Below are 22,779 nucleotides of genomic sequence, written 5' to 3' on the forward strand. Positions count from 1 at the left end.
AACTAGGTATAGAACGTGCGAATGGCAAGTAGTTAAAAGAAACTAAACGACATTCACGAAGCCAGAAATTTTTTATTTGATATTTTGATGTGCCGTACGTTATGAAACGTTCTTTATAGTTTTGTTATCATCGTGAGGTGAAAGTGAAACTATTACAATATCTGTATTATGATAATTATTAGCTATATTTTAGTTGATAATTTATTTAACCTGTATAATATTATTATAATACTCTAGATTAAATAAATATATCAATCAATTATGTTTATGGCACCTACAGGGGGAGTCCGGACCCGAAACCCCTGAAGATTGTGCCAATATATTGCTAGTATAAACGCGTATAATGCCAGGACCGTACCTGGGGGGGGGGGGGGGCTGTTTCCCCGGGCATTTGATTTTGACGAGGTTGATACCTTTTTTAAAATTTTAATTGTTTTAATACTTTCATAACTCCGTTCACTTTCTTCCTACATTTAAAATTAAGTATATTTTTATATTTCGTAATTCTTTGCCACCAATATTTTCATTATCATTAGCGTAAATGCTTACGCCATGTTTTACGTAAACACGACGAATACGAACGGTTTCTATTCTGACCAGCATGGTAGAATAATTATTGCGTCTGAAGCTTCCGATTCGATGAAAATTAAACAAACTCTTTTTGTATGTATTTTTATTCGTCGTGTTTACGTCTGATTTTTAGCCGACAGCCATATTTAACGTCCGCCATAAATGTACTATGATAAAATAGTTATAAGTAATGAGAGTAATAAATAACGAGAGACCCAATCCGGGAAGAAAATTTTAATTTTTAACCGTTATTTTTAAACATATTATAGGTACCTATGTAAGTTAATTTTATAATAAAAATGTTTTTATTTTATAGTTTGGTAGTTTTTTCGCTGTTTCTCCTGCGCGTGATAAATCTCTAAATACGGTACTGTGCGGTTTATGGCTGAACGCAAATATTTACCACGACGAGGAGACGTGGAAACGTCAAAATACCGGTGTGCAGGCCGCGTCCTTTTCGAACAAGCACGTTAATTCCCGTGGGAAACCCACGTACGACGGATGCACAGAGAATATTATCATCGTGCAGATCGCGCGTTCACTGGCGGCATTTTGGGGGGGGGAGAGGGCTCGCCGGGGTGGGAGAAACAGTCTCGGAGCTCCGCGGGCCACATCGCGCGTGCCGGAACAGTCTCGCGTCGCTGCCGGAATTCTGTTTAGTACATTAATATTATATTATTTTTTATAATATTATTATAATAATGGACGGTCGTCGTCGTCGCGTGTCGCGCTCGTTGTTCCGTTTTTACAGCGCGTTCGCCCTGGCCACGGCGTTGGCCGCCACCGGAAGCGGCGGTGGCGACGTTGGAGGAGATCCGGTCGCCGCCGATTCGCAATGTCCGGGCGACGGATGTGCCGCCGTCCGGTGTCCCGTCCGCGACCGGGACGACGCATGTCCGCTGGGTCTGGTGCCGGACGCGTGTGCCTGTTGTCCGTACGGCGTGTGCGGCTTGGGCGAAGCGGCCGCGTGCAACGCTGCGGACCGGCCATGCGCCGACAGCTTGGAGTGCGTCAAGACGGTATATGACAACTATTAAATTATTATTATTATAATGGATGATGATCGTCGCGTGATTGTATATATTATATTATATACAGGATGATTTACCAAGTATATGTTCACCGACATTTTTCATTGAATAGGAATTTACTCGGATCATTATTTTTGCTTGTACTTCTACTTATACCTTATTTCAAATACGTAAATTCGTTATGTGACATTTAAAGAGTGTCCTGTGAACGGCTACGGCGATAAGAACTTAATTGAAAACCAATTTTTTTTCCTGTGAATATTATTAAGCACATGATTTCTTTTTTAATGTTTGTGTATCTAAATCAAAATTCTAACGAGCAATTTCTATTAAAATGTAAGTAATATATTATATTAAGGATAATACTTATAATAAGTATATATCCTTAAAAATTATTAATTAAATATTTAAATGTAATAATTGTTATACTCAGATAATTTTTACTTTTTACAAATGCCTAATAAATAAATACTATAGTGGATTAGGTAGCTAATATTAATTGGCAATATTACTATAATAAACGTCTTCTAAACCTGTTATCGTGGAATTAGTATACACAAAGGTTAAATAACTCAAAAACGAAATTTCTATTATAAATTAAACTATTCAGCTGTGAATTAATATATTGTTACTTCCACCCCTGACCCCTATATAGTATATAGTACATAATACGTCATAAACTCGTACGTGGCTGCTACGGTGGTTTTTGCACGTCTTGACGCCGCAGAAACGCTTCTGTATAAACTATAAAATGTTCGGCCAAAACGTCGTTTTTTATATTGACAGTTGGTCAGTATTTTTAAGAAGTCAAGTTAAAGTTTTTAAGCTACATCAATAAAATAATAGATTTCAGCTGCTGCAGGTATTGCAAAAAATATTAGACTTTTTATTAATCCATACACTTAATGACAGACATTTTCATAATACATGTACTTATTAACTTAAAAATAAAAATATAATTAAATTTTACCGTAGGTTAAGAAAAAATATTTTTCCTAAATGATCCGATTTTTTTGTTAAAATGTATTATGAAGGCAATATATTAGTATACATAAAATATATAAGTCCTGTGACCAACCCAAAAAACAGACAACTAATAACTATAAGCTGGTATTGTAAAAGTATATTATATTATAACCAAGAGCAATATGTATACCTAATGAAATTTAAGCAAAGCAAGAATTTGAGCACATAGTTTAATATTATAGATACCTACTGCGCATGTTATTTGTCTTTAACAAACGGTTATATTCATGCGTAGCGCTGGATCCACCACTGCGTACATAGTAATAATAGTATCTATATGACGAAAATATTATTGGACCCCTCCCCACCATGCCAATATTGGCAAATATGAACAAATCCATGGCTCCATAACCTATAAATTAAAAATTTTTCTTACCTCAACCACGCCTGAACGAATTATTATAATATAATAGTGGATAATATTTATATCACCGATGGTAGACTGACTTTATATCACTGCAGCTATTATATTATATATACCTATGCATAATAACGTACGACGTATAAACTTGTGGCGTGAATACCATTTTATTATTTTTTTTTTATCAGGTTTCTGGTTGAACGTGTAAGTATATATGCGTTTTACCGGACGTAAATCGTTATATTATATGATGACACCGATTGTATATGCATATCCCGTGACCCATGCAGTATTATACACATCCGACCGACCACCACCATCGTACACTCTTGGGGTTGTTTGACTGTGCGAGCACTTAACACCTTCCCAGCAGAGACTCTTAAGCACCGTCTTACGGCACACACATACACGATTGAATCGTAAATGTACATCGAGCCCTCCAATATTATATCATTATAAGATAGGTAGGTACTACCTAGCCCTTGGTGACGAATTGGTTCTAAATGTTGCGGAATTATATCATTTATACTCAATATGTCTCAGTTTATCTTATATATGTATCGATATTTAAAAAAAAGTAAGAGCCCGTCATCACTACCTACGTATTATTATAGCACAACAGAATACAATGTTCAGAAATACATGTAAAAAAAAATATCGGTAAAAGCTACACTAAATGTTTCTCGTCGTTTCCACGCGTTTCAATTTGCGCTGTCAATTTATGCTTCGTCAGTGTGTTCAGCAAATGAGGGTGTGCGTATTATTTAGGAATATATATAGCTGCCATTTTTTACCCGGGTCTAATTGTTTTTTTTTTTTAATTTTAACGACGTTGACGAGGACGTCGCCCCGCCAATCCTTTGCGTCCTTGCCGTTTCATCACATAATATTATATATTATACCTGCAGCGCAATAATAAAAAGATCGAGTCCGAGCTGTTTATATCGGAATATAGAATACACGCTGTAATACGCATATATCGTCGTGCGTCGCGTCGCCCAAAAATCGATGTCGTATCAATTTATTATTAGGAATAGGAGGAAAAGAGGTCATAAAACGTAACTGTTATATAATATATGTTTATGTATACGATGTATAGTGTTCGGGACCTCCGTATTAAGCGACATCCGCGAGTGTATATAATATGGGGGAAACAAATCGTCATTAATGTCTGTTCGACAAACGTCGCAATAACCCTTAGCGCACCGTGTACGTCGTTTTTAGTGCACTTCCATCTATGGCGCAGCACTCCGATAGTACACTGATATTTATATAATATAATAAATTGCATGACTATTCAGGCTTTATAGGCACTCCACTGCATCATAATATATTATGTATATTTAGTTTATGAAATTAATATTATACTTAACTGCAGGTCATGACGCAATTTAGTTTTGAATCGTTATTTCTATTCAGTAGTGGGTTAAATATTTTCTCGTAGGTAGGCGCATGGATAAAAAACATTTATCTACACATAATAATAGGTTAACACATTGATATTAAAGATATTTTAAAATTTTTTTTTATAAATCAAAATTTAATTTCCCCGACGATCGTGACATATATTTTTTAGTCCACTTGAGGAGGGGGGAGATGACTTGCGTAGGATCCAGTATCCACCACTGTTTCTATTGTGTTCGTGTATATACATAGTCAGTTTTATCTGGTTTTATTTGAGTGGTTTGAGCAAACTCGGGAAAATCAAGCCATAAATATTATACTATTGAAATACTGTTCAGTCTTTTTCTTTTTTTTTTTTTGCTGAATAGCGTCGTTTTTAATTCTTTTGTTTGCTTAAAATTAAAAATAATATATGTTTTTCTTTCAGCTATTATATATTATATTGTATTACATAATAATATAGTACGCTATATATGCGCGTTGCGCACGCACAAGACATTTAGAGTAAACAGCCGTTTATTAATACTGTGAAGTCCGTTCAAGATTTATAGCGCCAAAATGGGTGGAACCGAGTATATACAATATACACTGTGAAGGAGTCATTTTATTTTTACTCGCATAATAATATATATTTTCTACTTGCATACAGACCGGAGGCTTATTTCAAAGTGGGCAATGGTGATGCGGGCTGCTCCGGGCGATAAATTCACAGGACACTGATTGTTATTTATTCATCTCGTTGGTATCGGCGCGGACGGGGGAGGATGACATCAAATACTTGGAGCTCCAGGGCGCCCGAAAATGTAAATACACATCTCTGATCCTCCACGCCTATTTCTAGTCTATATCTCAGACTATAAATAGGCTAATAAAGTATGATATTTTACCCAATATAACATAATAATAACAATATGATATCGCGTAAAGTATTAGAAGTACCTGTATGGCTATATTATATATATACTATATATAACGTATACTTGTATCGTAATATGTTATAAGAAATTCCGAAATAATATGAATCGATATTACAACTCGTTTTCGTAATGGTATGTATTATATAGCTTTGAGTGAACCAATATGGCCTTTAAGCGATTTAAGAGATCAAAATAGCCAATATAGAAATCTTAGATTATAATATTTTTGCAGGTTTATCGAATAACTACGCTGTTAAAATAAATCATAGGTATCCAATGCATAAGTGTGCGCAGGAAGTCTTACACTACTATGATATGATATTATAATAAATAGTAATATATTATGAAGAATTACATTACATTCTCGTAAATCGTAATATATATTATCGATATTCGCGGCATTCTTGAGTTTTATCATAGAATAAAAAGTTTGGAAAAAAATCATCAAAAATACATTAATATAAATGTCGGCTTTTAGTTAGCATTGTCCTCCCACAGTCCCACATTCCCACTATGTATATGTCACCCCTGTTTGACGTTCTGATTATAAATCATGTTTAAACGTACGTCTCACGCGCATGCGTTGTCCACGTATTACAAGTGCGTAACATAGTAAATTTACGTTAAGTAGCTCTCGTTTAACTTCGTTAGATTGATATTATATAGTGCAGAATTTATTTATTATTGAACTTAAGGGTAACAATATTTCCCATGATTTTTTGGAAGTGCTTTTTCGATATTTTAATTTTGAAGCGAGGTATGACCGTGTTAAATATCACTTTTTAATAATGCTTCCTACCCTACCTACATAATTCACTTCAACATTTAAATACCGAAAAAACGCCTCTGACAATCTCTACAGAAAATGGCATTACCTTTAAGTTTTATAATAGGTAATTTAACTCTATAATATTAAAACTATAACAAAACTAAACGAGAACTACTGAACTTAAATGTTCTATGTCACGCACTTAAGCTACGTGCTTCAGTAGCGTCATTTGAGTTTTATATAGTAAGGGTGCCAACGTTTAAAGAGGCCGATTTTTTTTTTATTGTTAGACCACTTTTTCTTCATCATAGTAAATAAATGTGTTTTATGTTTATACACATATAAATATGTATGTACTTTTGTAACCTATGCATAATAATTAATAATTATGTATGTATTATTACAAGAAAACAGCACAATATGCATGTGAGAAGTCCTCTTAAAATATAATGTTGCTGCAAAATATGCAAATATTGTCCAAATCGACGTTTGTTATAATTTAACGTTTGACTTAATTATAATTTACATCACGTATTTCGGTATAACTACACGGCGTTTATGCGTGTGATTATTTATACCTACGCGTTCCTTTGAACGAAAATTATACGGCGGTGTATACTTTTACTATAATTAATCAACATAAATGGTATTTTAAATAAATTATTTTAAATTATTGTATAATACATTACCTATGTGTATTCACGTTCGAAATTCTGAACCAATTTATATACCATCAGTCTTTTGTGAAAAAAAATATGTATGGTAACACGCCTCGTCACTCGTCAGATATGAAGCAATTTGTTTGTGACAAAAATCGTGTACAGCTTCCGAAATTGGGTACGCGCAGTGATATCAAACTATCACGGAGCAATGGGTATACATATATATATAAGTCCATATTTTAAGGTCGTTATTTAAGGAGAGAGAGCGAAAGAGACCCTTTTATGTTACTATTATTATTCACCTCATATACGTGATCGTCATGACGTCACGACAAAATGCTTGTATCCCGGAGAATTAACAATAATCATTACCTACCCAAGCAATATTTAATTTCTCAGATACCAAGATATTTTTCATGAAATGGTTCTAAATATATTTGACTGTCATTTTTCGTGACATAATATTGATTTTAAATTTAATGTGTAATAATTAATATTGAATAGTATGGGCTATAGCCTGCAATTTACCGTAACCTGAGGAACCCTTTGTACGTTTTTAATTTTATTAACATTTGGTGTAAACTGTATAGACAGTTATTGTACACAGTACACACAACAGCATAATATTATTATAATACGCGGGTGGATATTATTAATTAATAATTTAACCACATTGTCATATTGGGTACACTAATATACTATCTACTTATTAGGTCCATACTTATATAATATGTAAGCTTCGGTCGAATGGTATAAAATATGAATACTATGCAGTTCTACAAAACATATATTATATATTTTTTACATTAAAAAGATGTTAATAAAAAAATAACTAACCCGTTAAATAACGAACGTCGATCTTTCTACTAACTAAGCGTATGACGCCTAATAAATATATTAAATACAGTATAATAATATTATGTGAAATGTATACAATTAAAACATTTGATGTAGACGATTATAATTGGAAAAAAATTGCTCAAAGTTAAAAAATAAAAAATCAATATAAAAGCGAAAGTGTGATATTATTTTATCAAACATATTCCCACCCAATATACATATTATAACGAACAAACTTATCAGCACCTCCAGCACGCTGTTTTTTACAATATTATATTATATATTAAACTTACTCGAAAATTATATTATTCAATATAATAGTAACATACACACTATATTATATATAAAACGCCGAGAACAAGACGTGGCGACGAGTTTATGTTTTTTTCTCCTGTATACAGGCTGTCGTGTTGATATTATAAACATAATATAACATATACAATATATTTAATATTTTATTATATATACCCACTCACTTACTCAGTTGCGGTGTAGACCCTATAGACGCACGTTATTTCTCTTTGATGTTTTTTGTTTCGTTCCACGCCGATCGCTTTTTCCTGAACACGTGAAATCTTTTAAACTCAGTGATGCATCCTCGTCGCCGCTGTATCATATTATTATCATAGTATTATGGGTACTATATGTTATTATATACATATTATGTTACATGTGTCACGAATACAAGTCGATCGATCGACCGGAATTCAAAATTTACAAGATGTTATGCATTGGGTTTGTTTTCAACAAGCTGTAAACACGCCATGCACACCTCAGCGGAAATGAATATTTTGTTTTTAATTATCACTTCAATTGTGTATCTATAAAAATAATAATAATACGAGAACGGAAGGATATGGAAACACGCATAATATTTTTTTGTACTGTGAAGATCATCTTTGGCAGTAGGCGGTGTGTATGGGGCCTGTGAAAAATTAAAGAAGAATTACATGAAGCCTCTCCTATAGGTATAAACTATAAAGATTGTCCATAACTAATAATAATAATATATTATGTTCGTTACGACCAAAATTGATATTGTACATAAATATCTAAGTTGCAATGGTGTACCTATTTTTAATGTACCACACATGTATTATAATTTATAACTCATGAGGATTTAATTATATTTTACCAACTATTCACCTATACGACTCTATACCACCTATTGAACATATTTTACAAGACTCTATGCAGTATGCATATTTCTATAATATTTTTTTCTATTTTTTAAAATTATTTCATCTTTTTTTAATAAAAACCATCAGTAAAGAACTAATACATTTTTCGTTTCACTCGCAATATAATATACTTAAACCCCATAAATTTTAATTTTCCTCTGTTCATATTTTCTAATAATTATTTGAGTGTGCACGTTGTATAAAATAAATAGTATCAAACAACGCGAAATTGAATTCAATTTGTATGATAAAACTGTACTAATATTATATTGACATCATAAACTTAAAGTCAAGAAATAGTTTTCGAGGTTGTCTGATTTCAAAACTTACCAGACTTCCAAGCTCGAAGGTCAATCCAACCTAAACTGCAGTAACCAGTATCGAAGTCTTGGAGTTTCCATAATATGAAAGGATTTTGTAGTAGTTTTCTGCTACCTACTAAATTCTTATAAAGTGTAATTATTTATAGTAATAACATACTTACATTAATATTTAAAGCGTGCTACTTATTTACCATGATTCAATAAGAATAACTAATATGGCTAGTAAACAAGGACGCCCGCAGGGGGGTGGCAAGGGGGCCATTGCCCCCTGGGAACTTTAATATCTATACCACTATATATAGCCTATAAGTGATAAATTTAAACTTATATTAGACTGTAAGTCATTTTTATCTTGCCCCTGCACTGGTGTGATTTTATGCTGCGGGTGCGCTTGATATTAATATATGATTCGTATATGTCACTACTGTATATTATTTGTTTATTAATTTATTTATTTCAGCATAATTCAATATTATAAATTATAATACAATAATAATATTAAGAGCTGATTCGTGAGTTATATTAATAAATATTATACATTTTAAGTAATATTGTTCACTTTTGTTAATTGTATCAAAAATAAAATACTGAAATGCCAATGAATAAATATTCAATATTGAACGAATATTTTTTTTCATAAAATATTATGAACATTGAACGTTTAAAGTTTATCGATGACTGATGAATATAGTAAATAAAACTCGGAAATGGGCACTCCTAGAATTTGTGATATCTAATTACTAGATAGATAGTGATGTTGACAAAACAAAATTCGTATAAATTTAAGAAAACTCTTGTCATAAATTAAATTTTAAAAACTATATTAGATATGTGGTAATTGAATGATTTTATTTGTTATTGCTAAACACCCTAGCGGCATTGGCTACAATATGCACTGATACACGTTGGCTGGCTTTCTATGTATAGCCTATACAAATAATTATTAAGATTTTAGAGATGTATAAATATTAGTTAGTACCTACCTAATACCTACATCTCTTAATAACTACCTAGGTATCTACATTGCATATTATTATATGCAAGCCAGCCGATGTGCATCGGTGCATATTGTAGCCAACGCATATGGCAACGATAATATAATGCACGTATATAATATGACGTTATAAAATCGATGAAAACCATCGCAGGCATATTATACGATAATATATAATATTATTATTATGTACACAGGAAGATGTCGGCGGCGGCGTGCAGTACCGGTGCGCGTGCAAGGAGACGGATCCGGTGTGCGGGTCGGACAATAGGACGTACTCAAACATGTGTCAGCTGAACGAGGCGGCCGCGGAGCTCGGGTACAACGCGACGCAACTCTGGGTGCAATACCGGGGACCGTGTCAGTCGGGTAAGTACCCACACACACCCACACACCCACACAAATGCATGTATAATATTAATATTATAGACATATTAACGTTTGAACGATCCCTCGGAAACGTATTAATTCGTTTCCGCTCTCTACACATCATATATCGTCGTCTCTCGTTCTCAGAGTTTTCCGCTCGGCGTATACGATTAAATGCACTAAAATATATAATAATATACGTAATGCGTGTAAGTTACTTATACTCACATAAATCTGTCATCGAACATGTTTAAATGTTATATTATGACGTAAGGTGTGCGTGCGTGTATTATTGTCTATTATACTTATCGATTTTCAACCGAGCTGTTCGTAGTGGCATCAACTATAAATTATCTTTAAGGGCTATTTATTATTATTTTCTTTTTAACAAATAGTGGCTATCAGCAGGTTTATATACTTGCACGAGTTGCACGACTTAAATATTTAATATGTCACTTTTTTTAGTTTTCCTCTTATTGACTACTAAAACAAAAATAAAATAATATTTTAAAAATTTACTGCAACATATATATATATATATATATATATTAAAAGTAAGTTTAATCTATGGTAAATTGTATAATAGTCTTTAATTTTGGTCATATGTATTTTTATTGTAACTTGAAAAGCTGATGAGTTATATACAAAAATAGTGAATGGGGATGGGGGGGGGGGGGCTACGCACAAGAGGTAAGTGTCAGGACTTTTAGTATGTTTATAAGTGAGGTATTAACTAAAAAAAAACCAAAATCCAGCTTTCGGAAATTAGTTCCGAACTTGGTCGATTTTTGGTCTAATTTGAATAGGCTATTGGTATACATTTACCGAGTGATTCATCAAGCATGCTACCGGAAGGGGGCTATTATCGTTTAATAATGCTTTTATGAAAATTCTGATTTTTAGAATTTCAGAGTAAGTAGGCTGAAATGTTGGTTTGGCCCACTTAGCTATCCGAAAATTGTTGGGGACCTTTGGATATTTTTCAAGATTTAGGGTCCGTATAACCAAAAGAGAAAATGTATACCATTTTAATCACTATTATGAGTCGCGACTAAGATATTTCAAATTCTTGTTTATTTAACACATTATTACTCTATAATATATTTTAATATCATTCAAACACGTTCTTAAACTTTAACGTGCACACAAGTTAAAAAACAACATAACAATATACTGATATACATTGTATACAAAATATAACATTCATGCGAAGTACCTTAAGCAATATTTGTTATCACTTGTTGGTTAAAAAAAAAAAAGTAGTCACTTTTACTAATATTAGGTAGACTGTAGACATACAAACATTTTTTTTTTTTTTTTGATTAACCCGTGGCAACTTAGGCACACACGTGTGCTTGTTAGTTTAGCAGAAATTTCTAGCGGGCACTCGTAGTTATCTGCCATGCCCGGGTGGGGGATGGCGATCCTCTCCCCAGACACCGTGACTGCCTGAAGAGAAGTTCCGCCCGTGGCCGGGTTTCGAACCGGCGACGGTGCGCGTCGCAACCTACGCCTTAGTCCGCTCGGCCACTCCGTCCCCCATATAAAAATTGTTTGCTTATAAGTATACATTTACAGATTTACGATAAATTGTATTAACACTGTGTACTGTTAAGTGTTTACTGTATAATTGTATTGTTTTCGTTTTCAGCCCCTTTCATTAGGTCAGCGCCCAAGAACTTGGCGGGTTCCGCCGGGCATACCGTGGTGTTTGATTGTGAAGTCAATGGATATCCTGTGCCTAGCATTAGCTGGCGTTTTACGGATACATACGGAATCACAAAATGGTTGCCAGGTTAGATTTTTTTTCACCATTATTAAAATCTGCAAAAAGAATAAACGGACCTGCGTCTATATAGGAATGACCCAATGACACTTCTATAATATTTGTATGATGTAGTAGCAGGGGCTAAAATACCGTATCCCTTGCGAATTAAAGTGTGTCCCCTAAATGATAAATGTGGGTCAAATATCAATGTGTCAGGTAAGTGATATATATAAAAGATCAGTGGCGTATAGACATTATTTCTGAAAGGGGGGGGGATCGGGAAATCCCCCACCCTCTCAAAACTTTTTACTTAGGTAGTAAAATATTTAACAATGAAGAACAATGAATATAATTTGAATTGATTCAAAATTCATATAAATCACAAAATGGAAGATTAGGAGGGGATCTGATCCCCACGTCACCCCTTGTCACCGTTTCTATACGCTACTGTAAAAGAGGGGAGATTTTCGGTATTACAATCCAAACAAGATTTTTTTTTTGCTTTAGACATCTGTCAAAGCCTAAAGGTAACAGTTAAATAAAATTAATAACTGTCTCCCCTGATATCAAATATATTTTAGGCCCTGTTTAGCAGTACATATTGACAAGCGTCTAACATTGTTATATTCTGTGGTCTAACGACAGGGAATCCGAACGGCTGCAAGATGGCCGACATCGTTATCGTTATCAGTTTTCACCATAGAGTAATAATATACTGACTTTTTCACCGACTTTATCATCACTTTATTTTTAAAATAATAAATTTCTTTCCCTTATCTTATTCCCAACCAAGTTGTATATTATAAATCTGTTCAAGTCTAATATACTAATTGCAAGTCTATTATACTACAGTGACAGTGAAGTATCTGATTCGTCTATCTCATTTTAAATATTCACCAGATAGAACTTAGTACATCTAGTACTTCTTACAATATTTGTGTTTGAGTTTTTTAATCGTTAAAAAATTTGCTTGTTTGATTAAATGTACAATATTGTGAAAGTTTTCACTACATGAGCTTAAATATTTTATTCATCCCTTTTCTTCATGTACTGGAATATTCTTTGATTGTGTTTGCTTTCTCCTATTATGCATTTAGATAATATTTTGTTAATTTTTTTTTATGGTTTTCGTTAATTATGTTTTGGTAGCCGTCTTCCCGATATTTATATAAAAAGATTTAAATAAATCTGAAGAAGTAAAAACTCGGCGGTCGCGATTACCGCCGCTCGTCTCTACATATATGTATTATAAATTCGCGTAAATATGCAGTCTGAAACGTGGAATGACAACGCGACTGTTGACCACCAGTACGGCCGTAGGCATTCTATTATATAAGCCCAGTAAAGCCGTCCATCAATTAATTTTTATTGTTATCACCGTTAAATTGATCGATTTATCAATAAATAATAATTTTGTATAAATTTTAATAACGATCTGTTTTTTTTCTTTCATATTTAAACACGTAATGATCGACGTTTCTCTTTAATTATATTATAGGCTATTCAGTTTATCCGTTGCGAATAACGCCCGAAACGGTATAATATTATTTATTTATAAACTTGAACATCATAAATTGTTATTTCATACTTTATTATGTACATTGCGATAATTACGTCGTTTATTACTACGCACAAATGTGCAGTATAAGTGTATAACGATGCGTATTATGTTATATATGGCATGTATTTGTTCATAGAACTCAACATTAGCGTATTTCCTGCAGAATCTATATGGTCTTTGCGATGTGCAATATAGGATTGCACTTGGTTCTGACGAAATTTTCCCATAGTAATTTTCTGCTATGTAGGTACCATTCAATATAAAACTATGAATGCTGTATAGGTACCTATACCTAGTAAGTGTCAAGTGTACTCGTCATTGACCAGGTGACTAAAGTATGTGTGAAATTTGAATTATATTTATTTATTCATTGTATGATAAATCATTATTGAATTCTATAAATGATTCTAAGTGGAGAAAAATGTCGGCCTTTATTTCTTAGTGTTTATCATACTGTATAATGCTATTAGTAATTTATTTTTCAATTGGTATTAAGGATTAAATTAATTTTTACCAAAAACAATTAATCACATATAGGTATATATAATATAATAATTAATAATCAATAGGAATAATATTATTTCATATAATATTACCTTTTGTTAATAACTTATAAGTCAATACAGGCATATCTACTGTTGTACGGTGTGAATAAGTTTGTGGTATAAATATCTTAAAACGTCATTGTTTATATATAGTAAATAATAATTACACATTGGAGAAAAGTTTCAAGTCCATAAGAAAAATTTTTTTTTGAACTAAAACTCTTATTTTCGTTTAAATAATCAATTTTTGTTAAATTGCGAAATACTGAAATAAAAATAAAGTATGCATTAATGAATTATTGAGATTTTTATGGGTTACTTATATTATGTGAGTTTTGAGTTTTGATTTATGACTTAGGGGAACCTTGTTTTAAATTTTCAAATCTTTTAGCGCATACAGGTGAAACACAATACGTAAATTGTTCACACTTATGACATAAGTATAAATGTACAATATGTTGGGGTCAAGAATATGATTCACATATTTATGATCTAAAAATATGGACTCTAAATAGGCTAATTTAATTTCTATTATTGAAGCCCAAGTATTACAATGTCGTAAACAATAATTCTGTTTATTTAGAACTAATAATATAATGTACCACGCATTCATATAGATTATATTTTAGAAATATTCTATTAATTTTATACAGGTTTAAGTGTAATTTAACTAAGGTGGATCACTCCTAGCGAATACCCGTTAGGTATACAAAATATATCAATATTTGTGTACCAACAAACATAAACAGCTTGGACTTACTATAACTCCATATCTGCTGATAACCAAAATATGTAGGCAACTTAATATTAATATTTATAATTTTAACAATATATATTTGTTTGTCGCTTTTAAAAAGCTAGATTTTTTAAAAATATATTTATATATAAGAAAAAAATTAAACATTCTACCTAATTAGTTTTAATGAAATTTTCATTTGTTAAAATGTTTTATTTTTCTTTGTAAATATCACTTAACTTAAAACTTTAGTATTGTCCTTAACTCAAACTTATATTCCCCAACAGAAGCATTATGCTAAAGGAGAGTTTCAAACATATATATTATAACTATTATTATTTATTATATATTTATATCATTGTATGTAATTACCTATTTGTTTAGATAAATCAATTTTATATTATTATTAGCCAATGAGTAATTATTATTATTATTATTATTTTTATTTTTATTAATTAACATCAGCTACAATGGCCATTAGTTACAATTTTTTTTTAAATTTTAGTATACAGTTTAGTTTTGTATAAGAATGTGTAAACACATTTAACTGAAAACCTAAAATCTAATAAATTCATCTAGGTCATAGGTTTATAAAATATAATATTTTAATATAAAGAATAAATATCTCATGGAATTATTGAACTATTCCAAGTTCTAACTGCAGATAATAGATAAACGATGACAGGTAGGTAAAAATAAATTTCAATATAGATCTCTCAATGGGCTCCGACTAAATACAATTTCGTTTCAGAAATCACCCTTGTCCCTTAGAATTGAAGATTGAATCATTTTTTTACTATAAAACTTGTAAGCATACACAAAAAAAAAACACACACCATTGTAAAATCAATGTACATCTATTGTTTCACTCGGAATCTAAAATACTTAACGTGAAAGTATAAAATGAGCACTGCAGTTCTGCAGTGTATATAATACGAATCAAATCCTTGTTCAAATATTATAGTTTAATATATTATAACAACGCGTATATATCATTAATAATGGTCTTGGAAAAATAAACGGGACCGAAATCCTAACGATTGTTGATTAGAACAAACGACTTCGTAACGACCATACTCGCGTCGCTGTGTACCCGTCGTCTGGGAAATGCTTGAATTTTTCGAGTAAACTGATTTTGTATCGAACTTTGAGTTCACTTGCAATTTAACGTCTGACCTGAATAGACCAAAAATCAAAATGGCCATCACTAGCGACTTCGTGGAAGAGATTGTAATGATTCATGTTGTAGAACGCGTCGAAACATGGGTCATGACAATAGAGGACGAAGAGTTCCAACCGGAAGTAAAATTTTTAGAGCGAACACTCGAAGATGAAGAGCAGGAGGTTCTACAGGCTATTAAATGGTTGTTTGAGGAAAATGATGCTGTCGCCGAATGCATTGGTGACGATAGCATGCTGGTTGACAATCAAAAGGCGGACACAATTCCGTCTGTGGAAGAAGAGGAAATGACTACACTGAGATGGGAAATAGAACCGGGAACAACCACTTCAGCAGTTCAGAACAAGACACGTGGTAGGACAAGGCGGTTTATCGCCGCCACGTGGAAGAGCGTAAAGCGCCTGCTGCTGTGTGGTTGTTGCCGGAAAGCTTGAAGCCGGCAGTGTAGTCATCCCCTCCCCCCAGACGAAGACACCAAGACAAGACGGCGGCGACGGGGGAGTGGTACGTGAAAGAGAACTTTATGGTGTCCGGCGGTAAGTCACCCTATACGTTTTCCGGCCACCCGCAGAAAGACGAGATCGCAGTTGCCAGCGTCGCACGCTCGCGGTTGCCGACACGCGAGACCATCAAGACGACTCGGCGCGGACTCGGCTGCTTCGGTCACACCAGGAACGGTGGACGACGACGACGGCGGTGGCTAGCTGTACCGGCGCGGGCAACGATACCGCCCCGACGGTACCACGACGATGGCAGAGCGCATGAAGACGACTCGCAAAGGCGGCGGCGGCGGAGACTGCAAAACACAACGGGTGAGCGATACAGCTGCTGAGCTAGGAACAAGGACGTCAGCATCGCCGGACTCGAGGAAACGGATAACGTTTCAGGGTACGGCGATGCGCGACTCCAGGACGGCCACCGGATGGTGACTCGGTCGAGTCAGGGCAAAAATTACGTGGAGAGGATCAGGACCTTTGCAGCGCGGTCCAACGATCCTCTCCCATTTTTGCCCAGTGGCAATCGGTCGAGTCACGTCTCCGGTCGCCGACGGTTCCGTAGCACCAACAGCTGCCTTTGCTCGCTCAGTGTTTTAGGTCACCGTCGCCGTCGTCACGCATCAGTCGTCTTCAGCACCTGCACATCGTCGATGCGCACAATATCGCGCACTAGCCGCTCGCCGTCAAATCGTCTCATTGCTCCCGTGGCCGTCGCGGTCGGGACTTCGCCCGTCGTCATGATGGTCGTCACCCGCGAGCAAACGCGCTGGCCATTGCACTCGTCCGCCTGCGGGATGTGCCGCGAGAACGTATAGAGGTGACCAGTAGCCTTATTATTGCTTTAAGCACCTCGCCATCACGTACCACTCCCCCCTGCTTATTGTGTCTTGTCTGGTGTTTTCTCCCCCCCCCCCCCCCCATTAGGCCACTTTGTGCCATTTATTGTTACAAAAATGATGAAAAATAATAAAAAAAAATGATAAAAATGTAAAAAAAAAAAGGCCACTTTGAGCCGTTTGTATATTGTTAAAATTTGTATATTGTATAGATAAAATTTTTCAAAATTAGGCCATTTTGAGCCGTCAATCCATTGACAGTTGATTGTACTTTAAACATTAAAAAGTTTATTCCAAAATTATATTTGTTTGTTAATAACTTAATAAAATTGTCTATACTAAAACAAAATATTGTTTCTTTTTTACGTATTAGAGTGTATTTGTATATTAAATTATTTCAACAGAATAATGGGCTCCACTGAACATGCCACTGTGAGGACCAATGCAAAGTATTAACTACTATAGCAATGTTTTTGTCACGCATCAAATATATCAATAAAATATTATAATAATGATAGGTATTTTTGGTCAGGTGAATGTATAATAATTTATATAGGACCGACTTTAAGCCTATAATATTACCAAGTAGGTATATTTTATGATATTATTGTGATTAATTTTAGTATGGATGTCACTCTCAGGTTGATGTGTAATCGGATTACTTCCATGTTCCTTCTGAAGTTCCTTACGGCGGTCACTTGTCTTTGTCACCACTCCTATCTTGTCCAACACTTTATTTAAAATCAATACATTGTACATGATGATGGAGCTGGCCAGCCAGGATCCATAATTCCTATTCTCAATTATTATTATTTAATTGTATTTGTATTATAAATGCATTGTAATTCTTTTATTATTTCTTTGATGTGCTATTTGAATATGTATTGTAAAATTGTTTTATAGTGTTATAAGTATTTAATTAAATAAAAATTCACAAAATAAATGTCTATTTATTAACAAATACTTCAACATATTATAGATCTCTAATGGTCAGCATACAACAATTATAACTTGTTTGACAACTAATTATTACTTACTAACTATTGTACATCCATTTCAATATTTCATTATATGAATTATAAAACATAGAATTATAATAACTATAATAAATTGTACAATGTACTTTAAGTACATAGTAATTCTGAATTCATAACCTAAGATTTATATTCGGTGCTAACTCATAGATAATATAAGAAAAATCTTAAAAACTAATAATTATTAATTAACTGAAATATCAACGGGTTACTAACTTTAATATATATAATTACCCAATACCTAATTATTATTAATATTATTAATTTTATTCATCATGATTTTGATTAGAAAATGATAATAAAGTCGGTGATAGCTGATCATGATAACGATGTCGGCCATCTTGCAGCCATTCGGATTCCCTGTCGCTAGACGCTTGTTACATAATATTGTAATAATCTGCAGAATTGTCATAGTCGTTATGACCCCAATTATAAAATATGTTATATAATAAATTGAACGTTAAGTATAAATAATTATTATTACTTATTAGGAATATTTTTATATCTGTTAGTTAAATTGGTGATAATTTTTTTATGTGTTGATTTCGTGAGACCTATCGATAGTAATTAATACGAAACTTAGCAATATAAAAAAAATGTCTTACATTTTGTGAGTTTAATAATATTAATTTTTTTTATCAGACCGTCCTTGTTTTACATCCATAGAAATAATTTCAATCAATCTTCTAATAAATATTCTTATCTCGATATCATTGAAGTTTAATCGACTGATAGTTGTAGGTACAAAATGACCCATTGTGGCACGGCGGTGTACGAGAAACGATAATTAATTATCTACATATATCTCAAGAGTTCGGCCATTCATTATATTAAGCCACAACCACGATATATTTTTTATTTTAAAACACTCCTATTTTTAGGCATAATCTTTACTATTTATTTTATTCCTCGTGCATTTGTTTATTGTATAGATATATATGGTTCATTTATTAAGTCATACAGACGAGCGGGTACACATTATAGTAATCACGGTACCTACAGTATAATTGTTGTCGTTTGAATTATGATACGTGTTGACTGAGACACTCTGACACTCAGTAGAATACCTACAGACTATAGTCTGCTAGTGTACTTCATATATCGGTAATAATAAAAATATGTTATAAAACAGATATAATAATATGCAGACCTGGGAGCAACGACAAGATATAGGTACCTAACCAATTAATACATCTTTCAGGAGGCACTTAAAAATGTTTTAAAAACTAACAAAAAATATATTTAGATAGGTACAGGTGTACAACTTAAATTCGTTTATGTAATAGCCTCCAATGACAAGTTAATAAAATACAATTTGGAAATTTCTTATTATTGCACTAAAATAAAAACCAGATATTTTCATTTATATGATATATTTGTATTTAACAATCGAATTTGTCAGATTGTTGCACCAAACTTCGCAGTTTTTTTTTCTTAATTATGTGTACGTAATCAAAAAATAATTTTGACCAAAATATGGAGATATCTAAATATCTTGTTGTTGCTCCGTGGTCTTCATATACTGTAGGTAGGTAGGTATGCAGAGACGCAGATAGTGATGCGTTTAATAACAAACGCACTTATCATCTCGTAAGGTATTAACGTTTTATTTCAAAATGATTTATAACTATATCACTTAAATAAAAAAATTAAAAATACTTTGGCTTATTCAGGCACGTATGGGGGTTCAACCCCCCCCCCCCCTTCGAAAATGAATAGTTGTGTAATAAAATTAATAGATAAATAATTTATATATATATATAGATGATAACCCCCCCCCCCCCGAATTTTTTTTTGTGTTGGTGCCTGAGCTTATTACTGAGTACATACTACATAATAATATAGTCTATTATCATTAAAATAGGTATAGTGTACTAATCAAATGTTTTAAAGTCACCAAGTTAAGTTCAATTATTTAGCAGACTATTTTAACATACCTACTAAATGATATCTATAATTATTATGATTAGTTCAATGACTTAGCTATAAAACGATATCACAACTCTAAGAGCAGTTTCTTTTTATATACTTGGCGTTTTTTTACGTGGAGTTTGGCGGAGTATTTTTGTTGGGATATACTATTAACAGGAATAATTTTACAATCAATTTAGGCAAAATTTTTTCATAAAAATAAAGTTTACGATAAGTATAATTAAAACACGATAGTATTCGTGCAAAACAATGAATACGATAATGTTTTATATAATATTATGTTATTTCTATTAATTATTATTAAACGTATGTAGGTAATTGACGAAAACCGTTAGGAAATGAAGACAATAATATTCATTTATATTTTACTTGACGTACGCGTCAATACGTTAAATACATTTTTAAATAATTAATATGAATTCATTTTTTAAATTCTTCAATTTTTATTTAATACTTTCGCAAGCAGTATATAGTTTTCCATAATATTCCAATATAATCTTTTATTCGGAATATTGTATAGTAACTGATTATAATTCAACAATCGTGTGCTATAATTCGTGTATTACAATGTAATACATAGTTATTGCCTATATAGTATTAAACTCAACTTGTGTTTTCGTTTATACATTTATAATATAATATTAATGTGTAATCATATTGCATAGGAGACGATACACTAATAGCGATACAGACCAGAGGTGGGCCAGACCGTTTTACAGTCACCTCGTGGGTACAAATCATGGAATTCAAACCCACCGTGCACACGGGAAATTACACATGTCTGGGCTCTAATTCGCTGGACGTGGCTACGGCATCGGCTGTGTTGGACGTCCGAAAGATGGTTTAGATGCGAACAATACGTCTCGTTACAAAAGTTTGTTTGTATTTTTTTTTTTTTTTTTACTTTATACATGTAGGTCTAGGTATTTTTTTTATTAATATTTTTTACTTGTTTTGATTATTTTTTTTTTCGATGTATAATATAATTTTTGTAACTCAAAAGCTTGATATTGTATTGTTTACAGTAGGTTCCACATTCCACATATTAAGTAGTTTGTTCTTGATTCGAAAATATCGAAAATTCATATTTTGTCACAACTTTTTTTTAAACCGGGCTAAAAATGTGCAATCATGTTTATATGCGTATAGATCACAGCTGCAGGTACCTACATTTAGGTAAACTTGGTCCAATTCGTTTTTATTTTTTATAATTATTTAAGATTTTTCAGCGAACAGTATACGTGTGACGATAGGATGAATTCCATTATTATTATCTACCTTCCGAGAATGTTTTTTTTTTTCATTTCATTAAATAGTTGATGTAAATTCTTAGTTAGGTAGACTGCTGTATACAAGCCCGGATTAGGATCAATTTGGCCCCGGGACACCGTACACTTAGTGGGTCCCCTTTCAACTTTAACTATTCAAAATAATTGTATCATGACATATTAACAAATTTATATTATTGTTTAATTTTTTAATGATACAAAAAATATACAGGATGTATCTTATGTCATTGTACGCGGCTTTTTTTTTAACGGTTATGGATCGATGGTATGGAATTTCGTTAAAACAAAAAAAGACATGTTTCTCTATTTTTAATAGACAATTTTAGATTCTGAGCGAAGCGATGAATGTATTAATTTTACAATGATGTGTGTTTTTTTTATTTTTTTATTTTTTTTTAAATTTTTTAATTTTTGTGTCTGTAATCACCTTTTAGGACAGTAAAAGTGCTTGGATTTTCTTTAACAGTAACTTTTCTGAGAGGAAAGTGAATCTCGTTGGTACTTTGGTGGGTCAAAAGTAAAAATTTCCCAGTAGTTTTCACAAGCGACGTGAAAAACAAAAGAAAAATTAAGGAAAAACGGGAATTTTTACGCAAAATCTGTTTTCGAGAAAATCGATTTTGGTTTTTGGTGTAACTCTAAAACAAATGACCGTAAAGACATGAAATTTAATGTTCATATTAGCATTTTCTATACACCATAAAATGTTGAAAATATTTTGACTCTTTTTGAGCTGTTTACGGACATTGTCAGTTTTCAATTTTTTTAGTTTTTTTTTTCTATAAATATCAATAAAATTTTATCCGTTGATTAAAAAAGCTTGAAAATTTAATAGAAGGCTCCTAGGTTATTGTTTCAAAGGCAGATGAAAAAAATTAAAAATCCTTAGTCACAGTTTTTAATTATAAGCATTTAAAGTTCAAATTTTGACAAAATACGGATAAATCACGAAAA

At 32.6% G+C, this 22,779-nt stretch overlaps 1 protein-coding gene across 1 annotated transcript; it reads left to right on the forward strand.

Annotated features, from left to right (window-relative positions):
* The first annotated feature begins 1,168 nt into the window (after positions 1–1,168).
* Positions 1,169–22,057, forward strand: LOC132945527 (kazal-type serine protease inhibitor domain-containing protein 1-like). The gene is made up of 4 exons (XM_061015303.1): positions 1,169–1,589; positions 10,276–10,447; positions 12,099–12,242; positions 21,202–22,057. Exons 1-4 carry the CDS (start codon positions 1,272–1,274, stop codon positions 21,381–21,383), a joined length of 816 nt encoding a protein of 271 aa, XP_060871286.1. The 5' UTR covers positions 1,169–1,271; the 3' UTR covers positions 21,384–22,057.
* Positions 22,058–22,779: the final 722 nt, after the last annotated feature.

Source organism: Metopolophium dirhodum, chromosome 5 (genome assembly GCF_019925205.1).
Source record: "Metopolophium dirhodum isolate CAU chromosome 5, ASM1992520v1, whole genome shotgun sequence".
Lineage (NCBI taxonomy): Eukaryota > Metazoa > Arthropoda > Insecta > Hemiptera > Aphididae > Metopolophium > Metopolophium dirhodum.

Coding starts and splice junctions, on each gene's coding strand:
- LOC132945527 (XM_061015303.1), top strand. CDS start 1,272: ATGGACGGTCGTCGTCGTCGCGTGTCGCGCTCGTTGTTCCGTTTTTAC. Junction 1,590..10,275: donor GCTTGGAGTGCGTCAAGACG/GTATATGACAAC, acceptor TTATGTACACAG/GAAGATGTCGGCGGCGGCGT. Junction 12,243..21,201: donor AATCACAAAATGGTTGCCAG/GTTAGATTTTTT, acceptor CATATTGCATAG/GAGACGATACACTAATAGCG.